General features: G+C 28.3%; 1 protein-coding gene across 1 annotated transcript in view; it reads right to left on the bottom strand.

The window, feature by feature from the left end:
• LOC129958230 (protein FAM91A1-like) overlaps positions 1-16397 on the bottom strand; it is a 68991-nt gene that overhangs the window by 13636 nt on the left and 38958 nt on the right. The window contains exons 12-16 of the mRNA XM_056070520.1: positions 11760-11857; positions 8486-8580; positions 5148-5234; positions 2636-2853; positions 2429-2516 (exon numbers count right to left, since the gene is read on the bottom strand). Coding sequence (XP_055926495.1) covers positions 2429-2516; positions 2636-2853; positions 5148-5234; positions 8486-8580; positions 11760-11857 — 586 coding nt within the window. The remainder of the gene's footprint in view (positions 1-2428; positions 2517-2635; positions 2854-5147; positions 5235-8485; positions 8581-11759; positions 11858-16397) is intronic.

Below are 16397 nucleotides of genomic sequence, written 5' to 3'. Positions count from 1 at the left end.
AATGGGAAGGGGAAGACAAACAACTATTAAGAAATCTTCATTTATTTTTACAGAAATGAACTGAGAAAAGTACGCCCTTTAAAAATTTTAATTTTGGATTTTAAATTGCTCTATTACAATTTCTATTCCAAAAACCATATGATTCTAATATACTTAGAAAATATCTATTATTTGCTTTTTCGACTAGTCTGTTAACAGACTTCTGAAGTATAAAAATCGTGTCCTAAATTTACGCCCTTTCTGATTTTAAATCATTTAATTTATCTGTATTGGCATTTTCTTAAACATCTAAAATCCAAATATGAAATTTCCAGTTCCTTCAGAATAACAAAAACATATTAACCTCAGATCAGGTACCAGAATATATTTTTTTATTCGCAACATACATATTTAGAACATATTTTTACGTATATGTAAGTGTTCTTGCGATTTGAAAATTTTCTATTCAACAGCATTTTTTTTTTATTATTATTCAGTTCAAACCAAATATTTACCAAACAAATATTTCTTTAAATTTTTCGACATTTTTATTTCAGAAAAACTCACTTCACTCACTATGATCAGGTCATGAGATTGAATTATCAAAATCGTAATTACTTCCAACAATTTCTGATAAAACTTTTTCACTATTTTGATGAACATTTGTCAATTCGATTTTTGGATATTTCAAACTTTACAAATTCTACTGAATTATAAGGCATATCATTCAAAATGTTGTTCAATTCCATTAAAACGGAATAAAATTCTTTTTTTTTTCTTTTTTTCTGTAGGCGCTAGCAATTATAAGAAGAGAAAAAATGCCTTGTATCTTGTTATATCTGGGCTTGTTTGGCTATTCTCCTCGGTACTGAGCATTCAAATTTCCGTCAAGTATATTAAAAAGGAACTTATACAAAACTTTATGAATGAAAGTGAATACTAAGTCCTGACATTCATGCTTCAAATCTATTGACTGTTTTTCCGCAATTTTTTCCCCTTGATCCATAAGCATTTTGCCCTAAAAGAATCCAGTATTAACTTTCCTGATATTAAATACGAATCTTTATTTGAAAACAAATCAAAGAAAAGCTATTAACAGCTTTCAGATCAAAAACATAATTTTTCATGATACTGAGAGTTTTCCAATGACCATCTTTATCATAACCTGTGCTAAAAATGATAAAAGTGGCTAGTCCATATAGAATGTAAAATAAAAAAATGACTAGATAATTTGGTCAATAACAAAAAAAATTTATCTGACAAGGTAGGATCTTTGTGGCATTTAGCAACAAATTTATATCATTTAGATTTGGGCATTATAAAATTGCCCGTTTCAACATATATTAACTAAACTGATCCTCATTTCCATAGCTTTTTCAGCAGCACAAAATTTTTTAGACATCTCGTTCTCAAAAATCTTGTCTCGCTGCAACCTTTGAATAAAGTATATACATTAGATAAAAAGAGGTTCGATCTCTTTTGTAGGCTACAAAAACTGACATTTATTAGAAAAACTAAAAATTCTTTTTCATTTCATAATCCAATAAGATTCAATTTACTGATGGATTATATATCGAGACAGATAAAATCTTTCTTAAATTCAATTTTTCTGTAAAAGACGAAACTGTAAGCTGTTTTTCCACAAATTCTTCCACAGAATTTTTCATAAAGTACTTAGGTTGTATAATTTTCCAATTAAATTTAAAGCCGTATATTTAGTTTCAGCCACCTTATTTTTCCCATCGGTATCTGAACTATTAAGATAGATTATTATATCATAGTAAGCTATTAAGATAGCTTAATTATATCAGGTATAATTTATTATAAAGCTATAATTAGGGAAAAAATGTATATACTTTCAATTTGTGAGAAAATTTTGCAATTCCATTTAAAGACATATTAGGCCGAAGAAAATGCCTAAGAAAAAAAATTTTTATACTGATTTTCGAAAGCTTCACCTTTAGTAGAGAAGCGGAGAGTTTCCGCATTATACAATCGGCATTTTTTTTAGATGAAAAAAAAAACCCTAGAAAACTAAAAAATCCCTGTATTTTCCAGGTTTTTATTAAAATTTTCAAATTTCTCTACATTTGTAAGACGATTTTTAAATTCCCTGTGTTTTCCAGGTTCTCCCGATGGCATGGCAGTCCTGCACATAAGTCACAATGAATATCTGTGCCTATGTGTGTGTGTGGGGGGGGGGTAATTGCACATGCGCATGAGTGACGCTACTGTTTGAAAGTTTAGAAATAGAAAATGACCATATGTCAGTGCAGGATGTACAGCCAGATTAGCTGGTAGATGTTTCAATAAACATCCAGTGTTGCAAGTGATTCCAGAAAAATGAAACACCAGTCCTAATTTGATTCCCATGTTCAAATGTTAAGATGTATTAATATGTGAGATTTTCAAAGTTAAAAATATACTTAATGATGAAATATTGAAGTACTTCTGGTATCGGTGGTCCTAGATGAGGTGGAGTGCAACTGCTAACTGGTCTGATCTCATTTGTGAGAGGAGCCATTGATATAAGTAAACTGGAAAAACATGAAAAGTTTTACATATTATTTTCTCCGCTAAAAGTTATGAGTACAACACGTAAAAAATATCTTAGAAAAGAAAATCAAAAAGTTATTTAGAGAGAAGATTTTATTACCTATAGTTTTTATTCAAAAGTCGAGAGCAAGTTTCTTGATCTAAGTTCTGTAAACTTTCACAACGAAGCAAATCTAAACCCAAACCTGCAGAACCATTCCTGTTTTCATCAGTGCATGCCATCAGTTCTGGATTTCGGCGAAGAAACACAATAGTATCTCTAAGGCTTAAAGCGTGGTCAAAATATCTCTGAGCTTCACCTTCACCAACATCAGCAATCTATTATGTATATCAATTATTTTATACGATGGCCCATAAGGAAATTATACATAGAAAGTAATCTATTACAATATTATAAGAAATGTGGACACATACAGTGGGAAGAAAAATAATTGATGATTTCAAACTAAAGACACTTCCTCTCAACCCGCAATGGTGATTACATCAAAAAGGAAGAACGGATTTGATATTAAGTTAATATAGCTAGTTTCTAGAACTCAACTAACAAAATAACTTTACAAAAAACGCAAATATTAATCAATTTATAATAATTGAAAACATATGTAAAGATTTAAAAAATGGTCTAGCAAGAAAAAAATTAATTAACACTTAAAAGAATGTTTACTTTTATTTTGAAGGACTCTATTTACTGGCATTTAAATGTAAGCAGTGAATTCTAACAAGAGTCGCGATGGTAAATCACCAGAACTATAGAAGAGCCATAACAGCCAAAAAGATATTCACTGCCCAAGTTATCTACTGAGACTAATTCTTTAGATATTTTGAATTGTATTCATTTTTAAATTTTTTAATCAAATAATTTCTATGCTTAATTTTCTTTATCTCTATAAACAAGATTTCACAGATTTTCATTATTACATATTAAATCATTCCTTTAATCAAGCTCACAATGAAATTTATTTTTTATGCTCATGTACTGGGAACATTTGCATTTCCAGAATTTGTGAATACGGAAACAGACAGAGGAAACACTGTCTGTTACTTAGGGTCCTGATATTGCAATATTTTCATTCTAATCTCACAATTTTTACATTTTTAAGCACTTGTACCATTTGTGGTTTATACGTTTCCTTGTAAGTATCATTAATGCTTGTTAAAAATTCGATGGATATGAGATTTTGCATTCTTAAATATAATCTTCGATACTGACAATAAAACTTCGACCTCGTATAGTTTTTACACTAAAGAGCATTAAAAATTCTTTTTATTTAGCATTTTTATATTATGATTTATTGGTTACTAAAACAATCAAGATAATTTGGAATCTTACAAACCTCAACTTCAATAGGTACTTGAAATCATAGTGAAGCATATTTCTGTAAGGCTACCCAAGTAAATTTACAAAAAATCGATAAGAAAATTAAATATTCACCTTGAAAAATAGCAGTTGCAAAAGAAAATGTTAGCATAGCAAAGATAAATTTTTCAATAAAATTAAATATCATTCTTTGCTGCCAGTTACTTTCAAAGCATATCATTAAAAATTAACATCATTTAAAAATGGAATTGAATGAATCAGAAAAATTTCAAAGAACATAAATTCAGGGATTTCCAATATAATTAAAAAAATGCCCTTATGGATGAAACAAAATTAGTAGAATAACAGAGTAAAATAAATAGTAAACAGCATAGTAATTTTGAAAAGATATGCATTTTTAAAGCATTATATAAAGGGGATGGGATATATCATTCTCTAATCATAATTTCTTCATTCTTTTACCAAATTCATTTCACCAAATTTTAAATTTAAAAAAATAGCTATACATTAAATGGGCCCAAAAAAATTACAAAACATACACACCAATCCTTGTTATTGATTCAAGATATACAAGACAAAAACTTTTCTGAAGAAGCTTTTGTATAGTTTAGTGATTTTTTTTTAATATGATGCATAAAATGTACATAATATTGTAATGATTAGATGTTTACTCTTGGTTTGCCATTTTTCTATAAACTGTTTTCTTGATAGCTATTATTATATTTCAATTTATTTTGCACGTGCTTTGAGGGGGGAGATTGATCTTACAATATTATTTAGTACAAAATAAATCAATAGTACACAACCTTGTCTTTGTTTCCTTTGTGAATCCCACATTTTAAAAACATATCCAAGCATTTTTTTAAATATAGTTTCATCTTTTTATATAGCAAACAAAATGAGCTGTAGTTCACAATACATTTCCTGAAACACAGCACATTTATATAAACCATTGCATTGCTGAAACCTTAATGCATCAGGTGGGCTACAGAGAAATTTGTTATCATTTGAAGATCTCACAGAAGATATAATTTGCTTCCTGTTCATTTAATTTAATGTAAAACAATATTCAAAATCGATAAAAAAATCCCCATCATAATGAAAAACCACTAAAGGTATTTTATATTCTACTGTAAGTATATAGATATATAAATAATATCATTAAAAATCGTTAAATGAACATTTCACATCTTTTGTAGGAAGAAAATCTTGAATGAAAATAAGAAAAGAATTTTACCAATACCGTAAAAGCTCCGGAAAGAGGACTTAAAAAGAATTAAAGAGCTTTAAATACCTTTTCTAGTTCAATTAAAAAACTTTCAAGGGATTCATCAGATAATTTTCCAACTTCAAACATTGTTACAGCATGGCTTTTCAATCCCTACAAAAAGATATGCAATTTCAAATGATGAAATAATACAGTGAAAATTAATGTTACAAGATAGGGACTTCAAAAGCAAGAGCTTAAACACAAATTGCATTGCAAGAATGAAATGAAAGAAAAAAAAGATATTACCTCTCACATATAAATCAAAATTATCATGCAGTTAAAATAACTCCATAAAACTAATGATTAATAGCAGAAATTTGTTTATCTAGTCACAAAATTTGCTTTAGGCATTTTAGGTATTAAATATTATAAAAGCAAAATATCTCTGATAGCCTTAGACCTAATCCTGAATATCAGATGTGTGAAAATGTATAACTACTTCACATACTTCATTCCCTCCCAAATATTTCCAAAATTTGTAGAGTGATTTAGTATTAAATAATTTTATTAGTAGCAGTACATTCTTCTAATGCATGTAATTTCAATAAACTTCATGAGTATGAAGTCTTCAATTAACTACAGATGAATTCTGTTACTCGGCCAGTTATTGAACAACTTTTTTATAAAGCGAGTCTTGACTATGACAGAGGTTCAAAAATCACTAGTAAGAAAATGGGCCTTAAATTTTAAAATAAAAATAATATAATAAAATCTGGTATGCCAAAAAAATCTAAAAGTAATGGCACAATGAATCAAGTAATCTTGGATAACTTGGCAAGCAATTTCAAAGCAACCAGCATACCCCCCCCCCAAAAAAAAACACCAATTTTGAGAAAAAAAATTTGTACAAAAAAAGGGGGGGAGAAAATCATAAAGAACCTTACTCCTCGTTCCTCACAACCTTTCTTCTTGTTCCTCCAAAGAAAGGATGGAAGCAATTGGAAAGTAAAAACACAGGTAACAGTTTAACAGTTTAGAATTTGACCAGATCATGAACTAAACGATAAGGGCACGTCTTATTAAAATCAACTTCAGATTAACTCTGATTATTGACAGAAGTATTCTATTTCCTGAGTTGAAAAGCAGCGATTGTTGGATTAATACACAAAAAAAGTAAAAATCCACTATAACTATAAACTTCATTATTATTTTACCATCACTCAACAAAATACCTGAATCAGTTATTCTCAAAAAATTAAGCATCACAGAAGAATGTCAGATTATTCTATTTCAGGCTAGTTTCAGAGAGAGTTGCCAAAAGCGGAACAGTTAATAAGAATGGCAGAATTTCTTCGAGAATTAACCAATGAATAAATTAAGATGAAGAATTAAATTGGCCAGTAACAATAATTATAAATAGATTTTTATTTGTATGTGCATTTTTCCCTTCCTTTTTATTAATTAATCACATTATATTAACTGAAAAAACACATGTCACAAATATCTTCTATTTAGACACAATGTATTAGTTCTGCCACTAATGATTTATTTCATCTAGGAATGGCAGATGAAAGGTCCCTGGACCTAAATGCTTCCAAAGAGCACCCCCTCCCTCCACTGACAATGTTAGATCAAGTTAAGTATAATGAAAGGATATTCAGTGATTATTTAAGAAGTTTAAAGTGGAATAGTTTACAGAAGATCCAACCAATTTTAAATGTGTAAAGAAGACAAGAAAATAATGAATTTTGTAATATTGAGTATTGTGTAGTATTGATGCCTACTGAAAGTCTGAAAAATTTAATATCCTTTTCAACTGAATAGAAGATGTTTACTCAATAATGGTAAATAATTTGGTCTGATGTTCCATTTACAGCCAAGTGACAACTACTGAAATGGATTTTAAAATGTTCCTAGAACATGGAAGAACTCTTAAGGCAGAACATTTTGCATACAACGGAGTGTCTGACACGCGTATCAAATTACTGAATATTTTGTTTTAAACCTATAATTAGGTGAAAGTAGTAAGTAATTTAAAATGCAAAAAACACTCAGAAACGTTTCAACATCTCAAATGCCTCTTATATTATTACAGGAATTAAAATGACAATAAATATCCCAAATAGGATGTGTCGTCTAACGCGGTGATTAAATCAATTCATAGGCCAAGGGGTTAATTCCATTGTGATAGAAAAGGGTGAAATATAACTTTAGACAGATTTTATCCATATTACATCCCTGATGAAGTCAGATTAGGAACAGACAAGCCTCTAGCAATAGACAACAGTTATCTTCTTCACTCTTTGTTATTGTTGTTTATTATGGCACTTGTCATAGACAAGCCAGCTGACAAAGCCAGCGATTTTAAGCCGGGAGAGCGTCTCTTGTTTTTCAGTAGCGTTATCTAAGGCCAAGAGAACGTCTTAGCTATTCATGCGTCACAGCCCTTTTTATGGGGCGAACTTCATTCATGCATTTCATTCACTCACCCACAGGAAGATGACACACACACATTCGCTTGCACAACCCCTTTTTCACACACCTCATAGATAGAACACAGAGAAAAAACAGCCATGTCCGAACCAAGACTCGAACCCGGGACGCCCAGATCACGGGGAAGACGCGTTACTCCTAAGCCAGGATCTTCACTCTTTGATGGCTTTAAGTATCATATATATCATGACAAGAAATTCAGTTGCCTCTATAGTAAACAGATAATTAAAAGTTTAGCTTAGTTACCAGAATAAAAAGAATTTATTAGAGTACTTGTAATTTTTTAGTGCATAAACTCCAAAGCAGAAAAAAAAATATAAAATTTTTTTAAAAAAATGTATTATTATATTTTGTCAGTTTTGAAATACATTTTTAAATCAAGAAATTAATTTTTATTATTTAGCATTTCGTGTTTTCATAAACTTTTCTGTCAGAGAATATAATAGCCCTAAGTATCTTTTTTAAACTGAATGGAAAACTTAGCAAACGAAAATTTTACAATAGAACTTGAAAAGACTATTTTTGTACATATTAAAAATCTAACATTTTCACAGTTGTAAAAAAACAAAAACAATATATCAAATATTAAGAAAATTATTTACTAGAATATTTAATTAATTGCCTATATGCATATGATTAAATGCTTGACAAATTTTTGTATCGTGTGTTGTTCACTCTTCTTTTCTGCATTAAAAATGCAGTACAAAGCATTCATTAATATCTGATGATTTTTAAAAGACTATTTGAAGATAGTGGTTGAGAAATCAATAGTAAAGATTTTAAAAACCATCATGTCAGACAACCTTTATTTAGAGATAAAAAGCACGCATTTTGAAAATGGGTGGGGGAGGGCCTCAAAATTCATCTCTGAAACATTTCATTGAAGTTAAGAGTTTGAAAACTAAGATGGAAATTGCTAGAGCACTTACTGGAGACAAATTTCCCATCATGAGAAAAGCTGTTAAAGTTGAGTCAAATAGAAAACCTATTCTTTTTAAAGGCACACTTGAAAGTACAGGAGGCACTGCAAAATAAATTTTTATATTTAGGCTCAGTTTTTATAGACTTATTTGCACAGAAATCATTCTTATAATAAAAATAAAACAGATAAATTTAACATTATTTCTTATTAAATTGTTTGGGTTCAAATATAAAAATAGATTTCATTAAAATATATCATGTACAGTCGTGTAAAAAAGGGGGGGAGCACCCAATTTTATTCTGCTTTTAATTGTCTTATGTGGAAACTAAAAAATATCAATGATGATGTAGTAATATAAACGAAAAGATTACATGCTTAAAGTGTTCGTAAGGTTTTGTCGATAAATTTAAAAAATTTTGCTAAGCTTTGCAGGCTTTGAAATTTCTAACAGCAACACCATTATTACATAGGAAGATATTTGGTTAAAGGGCGGATGACATATTTAGATTTCAAATTAGATCGTATCCCTGTAAGATCCTTTATTTGTAAAGCACCTTTAAAAGTTATAATCTAAATATTACGTTTTATTCCTATCTACTCATAACAAAGCATTACTGTGAAAACTTTTGACAGAAATTTGATACTTTTCACCAATATATACATATATATATATATACACATTCAAGACCATTTAAAGTAGTTCTGTCTAAATTGCGACGGAGCCTGGATTGCAAATGCTCTCAAAGCATCAAAATGGAAAGTTCTGCTGTATGAGCGAAAAAAATAAAAGATATAATTCATTGCTTCAAGGATTATTGGCAATTAATTTTATAGTTAAAATTAATACATTATCGACCGAGAGAAAAAATTAACTTTGTTTTTTATTCCTGCATTCCTTTATTACTATAGATTATTTGCATTATTATTGCTTATTACACAAAAATTGATGTGGAATATTATAATACTTTATATAAATATAAAAAGTGGCATATAAAAATTATTCATTTCATTTACAGATAAATGTATATCAGTTTTCTTCCATGCTTTACTGGCAATTTTGTTTTCTATGCTATCAATGATCTTTACCTTACAAAGCTTTTTGATTACAAACGATTTCAATGCATGGTGATATATATATAGCGTTCCAAAAAAGATTGAAACGTGGTTTAATTCTTTACCTGTTAGAGATAAGCGGAAAAAAAAAGTAAATTGCAAAATAGTTCAAAATAACACTACGCTTTAAAAAAAAAAAAAGCCTTTAATTTTCAAAAAGATCTTATTACTGTTTCTAAATTCTGGCGTAATATAATGTAAACGGACTATGATATAGATCACACATTTAGAAATTAGCATATATTTTAAATTTAGCATCCTGTGTTAAAAAAAACAAAAACAATTTGAAACGTTTTTTTAATCAAACAATTTTATCTGACGTTCACATAAAATAGAAAAAAAAAAAAAAAATGCATATCTCTCAAAACAAATGAAAATCTGAAAAATCAGCAAATCTCATTAATAATGTTACGTAAGTTTTATTTTCTCACAATGATGTCCTATCGTATTGCTAATATTTACATTTATTAAAGATTTCACTGTTTCACTGCCAATAAAAATTACAATCAATAAAATTATCAGTAAATTCATATAGTACTAAAAAATTAGCATCGTTTAATAATTACGTTTCAGTATTTATTATACATTATACGTAGTTGTTGTTTATAATAATATTTTGACATGTGACATCAAATACGGCAGCGTGGTTCTCAAGTTCATTTCTATCCTAGATTTTGGATCTTAAAGAATTTTTAGTCAGAGTAACACTGATATAATGGGGGTAAATTTTTATAAAAGCTCTAGAAATATAACTGGAAAAACGAAATTCACAAAGCGTTCTCAAAATGCTTCTCACAAACTCCAATACATCACTAAGCTCTTTTAATAATACTTCTGTTAATATTTTGGAGTTATTCGAAAATATTGCTGCAAGCATTGATTATATTTTGATAAAGATCAGATGGCTTTAGGAGTCGAGCCTTTCTGTTCTTGCAAATTTTTAAAAATATTTCAGCTACGGACTCAACAAACATTTTGCTGCTTGAAAGACGGTATTATTATATATATAATTATAATACATATAATCATAAGAATAATTGTGACATATATAAATCATCAAAATAATTATTTCATAACACGTCTTTAAGAAGTCATTAACTTAATAATCGATCAGCTTTATTAGAACATTTTTGATTAAACAAAAAAAAAAAAATGAAATAGGAAAAAGTGTAGCATTTATTAACCAAATATATTAAAATGGGTAATAAAATAAATAAATAAGAGTTAAAAATCGTAAGAATATAATTAAATGTAATTTATTGAGAAAACATTAATATTTAGACAGTTATAGGTTTAATTTTTACACTCATTTATATAAAAGTTAAAAATTCTTTTCAAAACAACATCTAAGAGCAGCACTTTAATTCGGAAGAAAATTATTTAACTTTTGATTTGATATTTTTATATATTCTTACATCACAACAATGTGGAAAATAATATCCGATTCAAAAAATTTATGATCAGTAGCATTTGAAAGCCAAATAAAAAGATGACGATATTTTGAAATTTGTAAATGTGCCCCTGAATGTACCATTTTAGAAGCAATACAAAAAAATTAATGTGACAGAAAAACTACACAAAAGAGCAAACTGAAATTTTACATGCCTTCATACAATGGCCTTTTCTATCAGTTTATGTCCAAATGTAGGTGTGTTGCCACTTAAAAATCCAATTTTAAAAAATTATACAGCATGTTAAAAATTACGTTTTAATGATAAATATACGTACAAAATGTGTAGAATATATTATATTTACACACCAAAAAAAATTGAGATCAATAACTACATTTTTTAAAGATATTCAAAATTCAGAGAGTTCAAAATTAAAGAGTTCAAAAATTCTTTTTAAAATTAGCGGGCCAAAAATTTGTTAGCTCATAATTTTGAAACTAAATGTCCTAGATTAATGAAATTTGGCTTCCGGGAATAATTTCTGACGTCATTTTGAAATTTGAAGAAAACAGGTGCTGTAATTTGAAATTTTTCTTATTTCAATATATGGATGGCTTCTTATGAATTTTTTAATTCAAAAACCTTTTCAAATTAAATTTGTAAATTAAATGACGGAAAACAACACAAATTATTAAATTGCTAATTATGTTGTTGAATCTGTGCCAAGAAATAATCATAAACTAAAAACAATTTAAAAGTAAATATTGCTTACACAACCTTGTTCCAAGATTTCAGAATACGATTCATCAATAGTATTGCCAGGATCCTGCTCCAACAATTTAATCAAATTTTCACAACTTTCTTCTTTAGATGCACTAAGGATAAATACGAAATTTTATAAATGCAAACTCTGCTTATCCATTTATATAATAGCATAAAAGAATGCCATATATAGAGAGAGCTAACAATACAAAATTATACACATTCATAAAGTAATGGGAAAATCTTTACAAGGACAGCAGTTATGAGAAATTGTTGCTCAAGTCACAGATTGCAGCGAGCTTTTGTAAAGATAAAGAATGCATATACCCTACAAGCACCAAATACCAACGAAATGTATTTGGCAAAAATTAGTGCAAAATATAAGAGATTTATGAATGTATATTGATTCAGACAGATGGTAGCATAATTGAAAATAATTATTATCTTCAACAGTTTTTTTTTTGTTTGTTTTTTTTTTCCATTGTGAGTGCCAATAAGACTGGGCAATGACTGAACTTTATCATCGTTATACATTGTCTAACGTAGATGTTGTAATTTTATTATTTATTCACTGCAATCTTGAATTATAAATAACCTCTCCTTAAGATAAAACTAGCTAACACTCAATGTACTAACTAATCAGAACTTCTCCAAATAAAAGGAAATTTATCTTTATCTTGCTGAATTTTCATTTTATATCATAAAAATATTCTTCCAATAAAATAATTTAAAAATCATTATGCCTATTATTGCTTCAATAAAATGGGACAATGTCGAAGCGATGCTTGCATTTTACAATTTATCATAATATATCATTTCTTTAATAATAGAGCGAGTTTTCAAATTTTATCTCTTAACTGCTGATTTAGGAAATGTGAATTTCTTTCTTTCTTACAAAAGAAAAGACATATGAACACCTTTCACAAGCAAAATTAAATAGCTTTAATAAATTTCGAATTCGATGTCTGCTGTCATGAAAAATTAATTCATAATGTATATATAACATATTTTTTTCTATTTTAAAAGTATTAGAGGTAGATTTAATTAATCTAGAACTTAGTAAGTAGATGATTACTTAGTAAATAGTGATTACAATTAAAAAAGCTTTAATATAATTTACAATTTCAGAAATATAAAAGAGATTTTAAAAAATAGTAATTCTGAAATGTGTAAAATATGAATAACAAATATTTTAAAGTGCATGTGCGGTTATGGAAGAATAACACAATACATTAAAAATTTCAGTGAAAGTCTCTCTATTTGCAGAGAATTATGAAACAAAATGGATATGTAAAAGAGAAATACGACATATACACAATCATTAATATAAATTCATCGAAAAACATATACATAAAACGCTTATGTTGCTGCGTATTAAAATTACGTCCAGTTATTCTATCAGCATTTAGAAATGAAATGCAAATAATAAAAGCAAAAATTAAAATATATTAAAAAAGGCTACATAGAAGGCAATTACAGAATGTAAAACTACCATTAAAAATCATCTTTATCTTAAAAACAAAATAAAATCATTTAAAAAAAATTATCTAAAGTAATTAAAATGAAGGACATTTTTTTTAAAACAATTCAAAGTACTGCATACTTGAAAACAAAGAAAGCACATGAATCAAGGGGTGGGGGGTAAACATTTTTTTAAACTGCATGCGAATGTAAAAAAGTGCAGCATATATTCTAATCATATAAATTGAAAAAAATTCTAGTAAATTTCAATCCTTCCTCCAACATACATTCCCATAAACATCGCCCTTTCCTCAACACAGAACAGGTTTCATTGCCATTCTCGCGAACAGAATACCACTCATGTATTCCTCTCACGTTCAATCCGAAATATGTTTGAATAATAGGGGTCTATCATGTTATAACAAATACAACCCTTTCCAGAGCGGTTCAAAAGCGATGCCTCCGAATCTAGTAGAAAGTGCAAGGACTGATTCTCGATAGTCATGAAAATTTGATCAGAATTGAAAGTTCGTTCAAGTCGAATCAACAATTAGAGTCTGATCAGTATAGAACGAATGTATTATAGATTATATATGAGGATGTGTTCTATTAGCTAAACATATAAGTTCAGCAATTAATTCCTGAACACAGTAATATCAATATTTTCATTTATATGAAGAAAACTCTTAACCTTTACCTATTATAAATGGAAGTTTTAAACTTTTACATTTTCCTAGATTATGTTTAACTAATAACGAATCAATATGTTCTGATTGCAATAAACAAATATCATTTTCAAATTTCACAATTTCCACAGTTAAAAACTTACTGGTTTTATTCTCAAGCATTTCAAATACACTTTTATTTTTAGTTATAATTTCATGACAAATTTCATCATTATTATAAGAAAAATAACCAAATCATCTACGTACATTCATAATATAAGGTAATTTTGAACATCATTCTTAATGAAAACACATTTGCCAAATCCGATTGCATTAATACAATTTTTTCTAATTTACTTTTCATTGTCACATACCAATTTCAATCCGACTATTATTAGCCATAAATAGTCTTTTTCAATTTACAAACCTTTTCCTTTTCAATTAATTTCTCATAATCAGTTGACATATGAACAGTTTCTTTTATATTAGTATACAAACAAGCAGTTTTTACATCACAGAGTTTAACGAACTTAATTTCGATGTAAATGCAATAAAAATAGGAAAGACTCTATACTTACAATTGTTAATATAATTCTGAATAATATCTGCCTTTTATTTGGTTAACACCAGCTGCAACAAATGTCGCTTCACATTTTATTTCTCCAGAGTTACCCTACTGTAACAAATATACTCATTTGCTTTTTATTAATTTTGTTTCTATAATCTTGTCTACTATTTCCCAATTTTCGTATTTAATGAATCCAATTCATTTTTCATAGTAATTCTCCTCTTCCAATGAATACAATTTAGAGTTTCTATATAAGTATTCGAAACATTATGAACTTTATTAGCTGACATTTGTTTAGATTTGAGCCTTTCTGAATATCTAAGTCGGATTTGATTTACATTATTCCCCTTCAACTCAACAGGGGCATTTGGTTTTCAATCCCCATACCGTCGCCTGGTTGATGCAGAATTAGGGTCTGGTATGGGAATGAGTAATAACACTCACATGCTGCATATTCGGTAAGAATTTCTAAGTGAGGTACTTTTTTTTTGTTTTGTTTATTTGCTTGCTTGTTTTTTAATTAATCTCGTTACCTTCTGAAGAGGTTTCTAGCAATGAATCTATATTCCAGTAATTACTTACAGTTTTCCTAAACAGCTACTACCTTGTAAAGATTCGTTGAGTTGAACTGATATTTTCTCAATTACCTTTAATATTAATTTAATATTATAATTTCAATTACCTTTAATATTACAAATTCGATGTCTTTTCCTTTCTCTAACATATCCTAACATAAGAGCATGTCTTCTGGGAATTTCAAATTTATTTTTCTTATTTTTTTACAATTTATTTTTCATTATTATACACATCAATAACATGTAAACGCCACACACACACACACACAAAAAAAAAAAAAAAAAAAATGTAAAGATAATTTAATCTCGATATTTTATCTGTCCAAATTTCAAGGAGAATTTATTCTTTTCCTTGATGTGGTATTATGTTAGAACCTGAATATTACAATTAATAACTTCGGTCCAAAATTTTAATAGAAATTGACTTTCATACATACCCTTTCTAGAAAGATATGATTTGCTCTTTCAGCTTTATCATTACTTTCACTATTGTATAGAACGTTTCTGCTCCCTCACCCTCCATTAAACATACCCGAATTACCAAAATAAATAACAAGTTGCTCATTTACAAATTCTGAGTCGTTGAAAGTCTCAACATTTTAATTCTTTTACAAGTTAGATTTTCAATTTTAATTTTGAACTTAGAAAATATATCAAATACTTTTACTTTTAAGAAATAAGTAAAAAAGATGCCAGAAAAATCAATAAAATAGGTTCCCATTAAGTAGTTTGCGCACAAAAATAATTCAGGTTGAATAGGATACACAGATAAGCATGAAGCAATTCAAAAATTTCAGAACTTGAATTTATATCAACAGTAGGATGGATTTTCTGGTAATTTTACTAAAGTTATGAGTTTCATACTTAAAATAATTTATAAAGCCAAGTCCATTTCATTTACATAACCAAGCAATTTGAATTTTTAACGCATGATTTATGACTTAATCTGCTAAACCAAATCTCATAATTACTCATTAGAAAAGTAATACTCAGAACTGAACGTCTTGTAATTTTATATCTGCAAAAACAATCCTTGGCCACTTGATTTGGGTATTTACAAATGTAACAAAGTAACATGGACTTTTATTTTTTCTTGAATGAAACGCTGTTGCGTTGCTCTCTACAGCAAGAGTACTTACCGGCGAATAATAAGTATTACCTTCTTCATGGAGAATTTCTAACATTTCATCCACTAATTTATAGCTCTGAGTTTTAAGAATTTCTCGAACTTTGGAAAATTTTCCTTTTAGACCGCGTACTGTATAATACATGAACTCCCCACGCGAGACATCTAATTTAAGAAGGTGGCACTTAAATGCCATCCCTCTAGTTCTAGCAAAACGATCCTTCGCTGTTTCATTACTTTTGATTTGAACATTTTGCA

This window comes from Argiope bruennichi, chromosome X1 (genome assembly GCF_947563725.1).
Source record: "Argiope bruennichi chromosome X1, qqArgBrue1.1, whole genome shotgun sequence".
Taxonomy (NCBI): Eukaryota; Metazoa; Arthropoda; class Arachnida; order Araneae; family Araneidae; genus Argiope; species Argiope bruennichi.
Note: the sequence above shows the minus strand (reverse complement) of the source record. Positions and strands in the feature narration are given on the sequence as shown.